The 9,875-nt window shown below is 38.8% G+C and overlaps 1 protein-coding gene across 1 annotated transcript; it reads right to left on the minus strand.

Annotated features, from left to right (window-relative positions):
- Positions 1-327: 327 nt before the first annotated feature.
- Positions 328-5,385, minus strand: LOC134098229 (uncharacterized). Its single transcript, XM_062551233.1, has 12 exons — positions 5,306-5,385; positions 4,935-4,962; positions 4,432-4,487; positions 4,110-4,137; positions 3,579-3,634; positions 3,082-3,276; positions 2,510-2,699; positions 2,303-2,343; positions 2,013-2,210; positions 1,669-1,885; positions 1,388-1,439; positions 328-469 (listed from the first exon to the last, which is right to left on the minus strand). The coding sequence occupies exons 2-12, from the start codon at positions 4,952-4,954 to the stop codon at positions 461-463; spliced, it is 1,062 nt and encodes a 353-aa protein (XP_062407217.1). The 5' UTR covers positions 4,955-4,962; positions 5,306-5,385; the 3' UTR covers positions 328-460.
- Between the last annotated feature and the right edge of the window lie 4,490 nt (positions 5,386-9,875).

Genomic DNA, 9,875 nt, shown 5'->3' on the forward strand with positions numbered 1-9,875 from the left:
TATCAGTTTAATGAAACATCACATATTAAACAAAATATTATTCGCCAGGCACAAACAGATAAACACATAAAAAGGACAAAGACAACTAAGCTAATTATCAAAATGATTACTTACACACTAACATTTCAATTAGGCTACTGTACAATATCCTACATAACTCAGTATTACACAAATCTAAGGCATTTTGTCCGTTTAATTATGCTTGCATCAATGTATACTTTGATGGATATATCATTTCATCACTATTTTGCATATAATGTACATACAAATGTATTGTATGTCTGATAGGAGGAGGAGAACCCTTAGATTTCTTAATCTACTTCACCAAGAGGGGTGGGGGTCGGGGGGTCCCCAGAAGCAGCCTCCAACAATAGACTCTGTGTGTAATTTAAGCCCAGAAGACTGGAAAGACCCTTTTGACACTCGGCTATGACACATCTAGTCGAATCACAAACATTGTCTAGGACTCCTGTTGAGCAGTGTGCGAGTTATACCAGGGTCTCCGGGGGAGCCGGGGGGCGGGGCGGGGTTTTTTTTTTTGGGGGGGGGGCAAAGTTTAAATGCCGATCCTGCAACAGCATAGGCCTATTATAAAGAGAAAATTCGTTGCACACGGGTGCGATAGGTCTAACAGCTATATAGCCATATTTAGACGAAACACCCTGATGGATCACGTCAACAGATTTCCCGAATGGGCTACGCAAACTTCAGTGAACTTGATAGTAAATAATCCACGGACCACCAATAATGTGTCTTCTGACTGTTTAATTGAATCAACTTAATTAGGCTACTCAACAACTTACATTGTTTCACAACCACATGGGATATCCTGTACACAGAGCCAAACACACGAAATAAGAGCAGCCAGCGGCTGCAACCATGAACAAATTATGGCAAAGCCTTTACAATACAGGACACAACACAACCCTCTCCCTGCCTGGAGAGACGCAACGCCATACACAACACAACGATGCACAGAGCCATTATCATAAGTAGGCCTATCACATCACAGCAATCCATAGGCCTACAACACAGCAAAATGTAAGTAAAAACAGGTATTACCTAATACAGAAGCTACTTTTAGACATTCGACAGTGCTAATAGTGTGAACGAGCTTGTGTGAGTGGGTAGTGGGTGGAGCTGCGGGCAGCGTCCCCACGTTTCAAGCGCGAAAGCAGGCACTTTTTTCATGAATCATAAACTCAAAATACATTTATTTATCTGATTTTACACCTTTGAGGGAAAAACATGGTCAAAATATAATTTATTTGGCAATCATTAATATTTTAGAGCTCCCCCAAAATTTCACAAAACATGTTTCCAGGGGAGCTCAGGTGGCCACTAGGGGAGCCATGGCTCCCCCTGCTCCCCCCTAACTCGCACCCTGCTGTTGAGTAGCAGGATCTGAATCCACAGCTTGTGAAGGCTTTAATGTTTTCCTGAGAACAAAATGAAGTGCACAAGATATTTTAGACACTTAAAGTAGAACTATAATTTAAAGCGCATTTTTTTTTACTTGAAAGTAGGGGTTATGTATGAGCTGTTTTTTTTATTATGCCACCCATTATTTTTTAGTGAAATTGAAAGGTTCTTCTGAAAAAAAAAACCTACAAATATTTCTAGAAAGAGGAATGACAGAAGCAGGTGAGGGTGAACAGAGACACTTACTTTTTGAGCTCCTCATCCAAGCACCGCTTGATGACTTCCGCTGCGTCTTGGTTTGCCTTACACTTCAGGAGCCCTGAATCCTCGTGGAACAGGCAGTCCACGATATGAACACCCTTGTCTCTTCCAAAGCGCCTGGTGTCTGGTATGACATACTCAGGTTCAAATGTATGGTGCATTGCTACCAGGATGGCAGGTTTTGTGCTGCTAGGGCTTTTGTCTGTCAGGCAAAAACACATAAAAGGCAATTATCCCCTCACCAAAAAAAACTGAGATATAAAATAAAAAAGGAATAATGAAATAAAATAGAATAAAAATGGAAGCTATAACACACAATAAGACATCACCTTCAATGTTCTTGAGAGCAGCTTCGATGTCAGTTCCAACTCGAGACACGATAGGACAGAAAGCAAGGATGACATCTGACCATTTTGAACTGGACACTTCAGTCAGATTGGGACTCCCAACCAAAGAAGTCTTGAAAGTGCTGATATGTTTTTTAATACTTCCTGGAACAATGCTATGGATACGTACTGATGGGCACTCTGTTATAAACAATTCAACAATTCAAATGAGCATCTTGGTGAACTAATGAGGAGATAGTGAACTGCAGGACACTGTAATGTAGCATGCTCACCAATGTCTTTTGCATCTTCACACTTATCATATTCTTCATAACTATGAAAAAAATGAGAGAGAGCATGAGTGAGAGAGAGATGTCTAAAATACATTGCACAACATATTTTGTTTGGGAACATTTCTTAATGCTTTGAAAAGCACCTTGTACAACAAACCCAAGACACATACTGTAGCAAAGTTTCAAGAATTTGACATGATGCCAAACCTTTCTAAGGTTTCCACGATTGTTTTACGAGCTTCATCATTCTTTTGACATTTCAGGAGTCCCTTGTGTTCATGGTACAGCAGGTGCACTATGGGTATATCCTTCTTGTTTTCATAGCTGCTACGGTCTGGTACCACATATGCAGGGTTATCAGTGTGGTGCATCAGAACCAAGATGGCAGGCTTGCAATCTACAGACAACAAACACAACAAACAAGGCACTCAACATTTTCAACTGATATTTGGGATGACTGCATGTCTAAACGTTCTCTAACTCTCTGGGCTCTTGTTCTACCAGACACAAACATTCACAAATATCTGATCTGTAAGACAAATTCAACTTCCACATAGCCTCTGACAACACCCATCATTTTGGTGTTTAATTCATCTGGATGTTTTGTGAAGTTGTTCTTAGAGTGTTTTAGCATTGTGTGTGTGTGTGTGTGTGTGTGTGTGTGTGTGTGTGTGTGTGTGTGCGTGTGCGTGTGCATGTGCATGTGCATGTGCATGTGCATGTGAGTGTGTGTGTTGAATGTTTAAACTTGTTGGACTGGGTGACACAATTTACTGTACCTGGGATCTCTTTCAGAATGGCTTCAACGTCAAAACCTGCTTCGGAATCGACAGGGCAAAAATTCAGCACGATATCGCTGCACTCTGACGAGGACACTTCGGTGGAAAAGGGCCTTTTAACAGAGGACCTAAAGTCTTCGATGTGTTCTTTAATGTCCCCTGGCACCTTGCTGAAGAACCTGACAGTAGGACATTCTTGAGGAGGGAAAGAAGTGATGATAGTGGGGTTGAGAAGATGTGTAAGGTGATGAAAGTTAGTCAGAATCAGAAATAGGGTTATACCAGTAGGTTTCCACATACTGTAAAAGGAATTTATTTATTGCCAGGTAAACTTCATACAAGCAATTTGTCTTGGTTCTGTGCTCAAAACAAGTTAACTGTGGATGGATAGTATGGATACTATTACACACCCATAAAAGAAAAAATCTGAATATGTACACATTTGCTAAGAATATGCTAAATAGGCATAATAGCAACATGCAACATGTACTTCTCACCTATCTGTGTAGAAGCTTGGTCAAAAACTTCCCAGTCATCCAGGAGGTCGCCAATGCTTTAAAAGAGTAATTTCAAAGTTACAGTATAATACACTAACAGACTTCAGATTCAGGAATGGCAGAATGGTTTTGCTATGTACACCCTCTACAGTACATGTAGTGGCACTCCTGGGAAATGATTAAAAAAAGAGGCACACAAATGATTTTACAAAGAAAATAATGCAGAAAACCCATTGAGTAGAGCAAATTTATTTTAGGGAACAATTCAATAAATATCCATTTTTTAACAAAAACATTTTCACAAAGATTTGCTTCCCCTCATGCTTCCCCGTGCACACGATTTGCAAAAGTGTTGAAGTAGCCTGTTTTCATTAAAAATGGAACGACACAAACCGACTGTTACAGTCATAATTTTAACCTTTTGTAGGCTACAATAGCCTAATAGTGTTTTGAACAGGGTTACTTGAAAAGCCATATACCAAATAAGAAAATCATAGTTAGGCTTTTTCAAAGTAGGCTATACTGTCTTACCTTACAGGCTCCTCTGCCATGTCATCAACTGGAAACACAGAATTTTTTTTTAAAATAGCCACACCTATGCAATAGTTGTAGCTACTATGCAGGACAGAGTACTGGCTAGGCTTCATATTCTGTAACGTTTTGCACTGAACTGCAACATTCTGAACTGAGATGAGTGTCTCATAACAAGTCAGCAATACTACACATCCATTCTCTTCAATTTACTTCCTTATTGCGCATTCTTCATAGTGCCCTAATGCTGTTTTGCAAAATAGTAATTTGTGTCAAGGACAACATGTACGCTAGGCTACATGTCCCATTTGTGTAGTCTCACCCATCTGTATAGTAGCTCCTTCAAACACCTCCCTGTCATCCTGGGGGTCTTCAATACTTTAAAAGATTAATATCAGAGTTACATACACTGACTAACAAACACAAACAGGAATACCATGTACAGCGCCCTCCCCAGTAGCCTAGTACCACTCCTGGTAAATAATTTAAAAATATATAAATATTTTTACAATGAAAATACTTCAGAAAAAAACATCCTCGAGGGAGGGAAATGTAGCCTATTCAGAGAAGAAAAACAGAAACATTTTTGACAAATATTGGCTTCCTCTCAAGATTGGCTCATTGTTTTCATGAAACTGAGATAAAGTAGCCTACAGACGATTTGCAAAAGTGTTGAGGTTGCCTATTTTCATTAAAAATGATAATTCTAACCTGTAAACAATAGCCTAAATATTGAATAGGGTTACTTGAAAACCTGTATCCCAACAACAAAATCATTGTTATTTCAACGTAGGCTACTGTAGGCCTACATGGTTGTTGTCTTACCTTGCATGCTCTTCTGCCATAGGGCCTACTGGAAACACAAAACAAAATGTAAAAATAGCCAAGCCTACATACAATTAGTTGAAACTCTGCTTACTGGACAGGGTATATTTCTTGTAATATTCTGCATTGAACCACAATGTCATGAACAAAGATCAAGATGAGTGTCTCAACAAGTCAGCAATAGCCTACAGCTGCTGTTCTCTCTGTTTACTTCCTTATCACGCATTTTTTATGATACTAAAACACAGGCTAAATCACCATATCATGCAGCACCAGTAATTTACCTTGACATACACCAAATCTTGATCAACCAAGTAACCTACAATTTGGAGTAAAACATGGACATACTCAAAGAAAACGCCAGTACAGACCTTTTAATTGTGACACTGTGTTTTTCTTTTGCGGTCCTGTTACTTTCACTTTGCCCTTTGTCGTCGTAGGTTTCTGTGGGAAAAAGCGTTCTATGGTTGTGGTGCATAGTGTTGGACAGTAGATGGCGTAGTTTCTCGGATAAATCCAGCTCGTGGTGATCCATGATATTTAGCCTACATGATATTATATTTCACATATAAATAGGCTCAATGATATGAGACACAACACATCCATGCTATCTATCTATTAGAGCGCATAAGTGCCCCTCTTTCTCTCAATGGTGGATAAAGTTGTGCAATTTGATGAATAAACAATAAATATGAAGTTTGGTGAAGATTAATGATCTAGGCCTACCTCAATGCACCTTCAGTTTGACAGTATGGCCGATTTTGGTTATTTTCCAATAATCGTCTTTACACTATATTTAAACATAATAATGTCAATTAATGACATATCTAGCTGCATGTTTTTTTGCTTGTGAAGCTGACCCCAAGAGGATTCAATAGCGTGCACTCTCCTCGGCAACAGTTGCAACATTAATTCTGCATTACAATTGTCTTTACAACAGGCAGAGGGGCATGACCACTGTAATTGCAGAATTAATGTTACTATTGTTGTTGAGAAATGTCAAGTGAACCCTCCCTGTCTTCTTTCAGTTTATGATCAAGCAGTTTTGTCTATAGGCTACATGGCAATCAATGTGATATTTGCACCAACATGATGTGTTCATACCGTTTAGTTTGATTTAGGAGCCTGGCAGCAGAGTTTTATTTGAACCCTGTGTAAGGACCTTAGTGAGGCATGTGAAAAAACTGTTACAATAATCCAGGCGTGAGGACTGAGGAGATAAAAGCATGATGGTTTCTGCGTCTCTGAATGATAAAATATGTCAGGCCTACTTCCTGATGTAGGACAGTGAGTGGATCCTCCCCAAACTAATGAATGTCAATGAAACGTTGGATTCACACAAGCTAAAGGCCTACGTTCAAAATCATGTAGTCTCCAAAATGTCTCATCAATCATCATAAAGGCGCATGTCTTCAAACAGGATGCACTCCCTGGAAGACCTCATAAGGAAGGCTCAGCAGCATTGTGATTTCATGAAATGAATCAGAATTAACTTTCTTTTCAATCCTGCTAATTTGAGTAAGAATGTGGTCATAATTTTGTTTTCGTCAACATTTTTATAATGCTATTTCAATTTTCAGAAAATGCAATTAGGCCCACATGCATTTAGTGGGGTATGAATTGTCATGAAATAATGGTCCCGTAGGATTTTTTTGCTAAAATTGATTTTTTTGTTTTATTTGCTTTATTTGGGGTCCTACTGTTGAAAAATGACGGGGTGCAAATTTTCTGACCCCGTTTTGCCCTTCCTCTGGGGGGCGCTTTCTCACCTTGGCCAGGATACTGACTGCAATCATACATCTACTAATAATGATCACATTTTCACAATCTTGGTGTCATTTTAGGGGCTATTGAGGATGCTGAGTCCATTTATGTCAGTTTCATTGTGATCAGAAGTTGTTATGACTCATTTTTACATAACATTGCAGTAATAAAGGCAAATCCAATGGGGCAAAGTCGCCAAACAGTAAGTGAGCTCATATCTTGGGAATGCTTTCATGTATGTCAACGAAACTTGGTCACATGACAACTGACCCCCTCCCAAGGGTACACAACAAATTTGGTGTAATTTGGCCACTGGGGGGGGCGCTATAATTAGCGAACCTGCGTTTAAGGGTTACAGTATATCATGATGACGTTGGTTAGCAAAAAAAATCCAATGGCTAGTCATACTCTTCATACTCATATTGATGATCATTGCAAATTTTACCCACTCATTATAAACAATTGCCCATTTTGGATTTTCCTGAAAGAGAAACTAGATCATCAGCAGTCACAACTTTGTTTGGCCCCCTCATTGCTGCTTACCAATTTTTGTCAAAGATAACTATTTCAACACAAGGTATGTCTTTTAATTCTGTCTGATGACACAAAGCAGAGAATCACATTGCTAAGATACAGACAGAAGATACAAGAAGACAAAATTATCAAATGATGCCATTTGTAATGGATCCCTTTTAACCCTATGAGCCCTATTGACCAAGTGCGTCAAACACTCCCATTCTTCTCTGTTACATTGCTCTGCCATTATTAGTTGCAGCGAGATGAAGCCTTTATTGCACGAAAGAGCAGAACTGGGGCTTTCCAACGAGACTAAACACTTGCCATTAAATTAAATCAAAGTATATCATATTTATAGTCTATACTGCTCTCTGCGTTCAACCGCACATCCATTACTCTCGCTTGAATCACTCACGAACCCGGGATCGCACAGACATGCACGCATATCAGATGAAAGAGGAGAAACAGAGCTTTCCATTGATACCAAATACATCGATCCTTCTGTGTTATAAAAATAGACAAAGTGACAAACAAATAATAATATCATATAGCTTAGGCTACCATTACTCTCGTTTGATTTACTCTTGAACCAAAGATCAGAAAGCTATGGCACACATGTCAGATGAAAGAGGAGACGCAAAGCTATCCACAGATACCATACAACCTTCTAGGTCATGAAAGAGACGAAGTGACATCAAAATAATAACTTCATTTAGCTCCACTTACCCCATGTTTTTGTGTGTTTTTTGTGGCATAATAGCTTATGTTCATAATCCAACATTATCATGTGTTTCTCTATGGCAAGGCACGTTCATAATCCAGTTTTGAGATCCTAGCAAATTCCTGTATGGTATCCAATTCAAGACTCATATTGCATCCAAATTTGTTTGACAAATAAACACTTTTTTGCCTTTACTTTGTTCATTGCGATGCAGTAAAAAGTTATTATAGAGAATCATCATGTGTGCCACGCAAACAAGTCAGGTTAGATCAGCTCGTGTCACAAATATGAAGCACAAAAAGTGTCAAAAAATCATTTCTCATCACTAAATCAAAATTGCCATTTATTTCTGTAAGGCACACACCACATATTTCTGTAAATTGCTCAGCTCCAAAGTATCCCTCCACCATGGTTCTTGTATTATGTAGCATGTGTGAATGGCACTTACAATGACCAGGATAAATGCTTCTAACTAAAGGTAGTGGAAATGCCCTTAAAACAGCCTAGGGCTCATAGGGTTTCTCCTATCCTTTGGATTTGAAAAACCACCTTATTTAGAGAGCTAGAATTTTACATGTGATTTTTCCTCTCTCATCTCTCGGTTTAGATTTTCTTGCTCCAAATTTCAAATTGAAATCGAGACTTTCATATAACACACACTCTTCAGTTTACTGATAGTGAAACATTTCTGGGGTATTTTGTGTCATACTGCTTGTCACACTTAAATTGTTTACAAGAAAAAGATAATTTTCTCATTTCATCCGATATTGATTTTCATACATTTTTACATAACGATTTTTAGCCATCCATTACAAATGGCATCATTTGATAATTTTGTCTTCTTGTATCTTCTGTCTGTATCTTAGCAATGTGATTCTCAGCTTTGTGTCATTAGACAGAATTAAAAGACATATCTTGTGTTGAAATAGTTATCTTTGACAAAAATTGGCAAGCAGCAATGAAGGGGCCAAACAAAGTTGTGACTGCTGATGATCTAGTTTCTCTTTCAGGAAAATCCAAAATGGGCAATTGTTTATAATGAGTGGGTAAAATGTGCAATGATCATCAATATGAGTATGAAGAGTATGACTAGCCATTGGATTTTTTTTGCTAACCCAACATGATATACTGTAACCTCTAAACGCAGGTTCGCTAATTATAGCGCCCCCCAGTGGCCAAATTACACCAAATTTGTTGTGTACCCTTGGGAGGGGGTCAGTTGTCATGTGACCAAGTTTCGTTAACATACATCAAAGCGTTCCCAAGATATGAGCTCACTTACTGTTTGCCGACTTTGCCCCATTGGATTTGCCTTTATTACTGCAGTGTTATGACAAAATGAGTCATAACAACTTCTGATCACAATGAAACTGTCATAAATGGACTCAGCATCCTCAATAGCCCCTAAAATGACACCAAGATTGTGAAAATGTGATCATTATTAGTAGATGTATGAGTGCAGTCAGTATTCTGGCCAAGGTGAGAAAGCGCCCCCCAGAGGGGGGGCAAAACGGGGTCAGAAAATTTGCACCCCGTCATTTTTCAACAGTAGGACCCCAAATAAAGCAAATAAAACGAAAAAATCAATTTTAGCAAAAAAATCCTACGGAATTACAATTCGTACCCCACTAATTTATCAACTGCATAGCATCTTTTCAAATGTGACTACTTGGAGATGGGTGTCCACGCGCAAACTTTGTATGGGTATGTTCAATATGTATAGTGGTGCGCGAACGACATTCTTGTTCGCTCAGAGAGTTGTACAGTAGGCCTAGCCGACAGTCAATACAGTTATGCCTATTTACATAATTGGATAATTGTAAATAGACGGAGCACAAACATAGGAGGAGCATTTTTTCTTTTCATCAAATTTTGTGTGCCATAATAGTGCTCCTGTAGGGAGTCATAGGCCTAGCCTATGCTCTATCCTTCTTCACACT

This window comes from Sardina pilchardus, chromosome 12 (genome assembly GCF_963854185.1).
Source record: "Sardina pilchardus chromosome 12, fSarPil1.1, whole genome shotgun sequence".
Lineage (NCBI taxonomy): Eukaryota > Metazoa > Chordata > Actinopteri > Clupeiformes > Clupeidae > Sardina > Sardina pilchardus.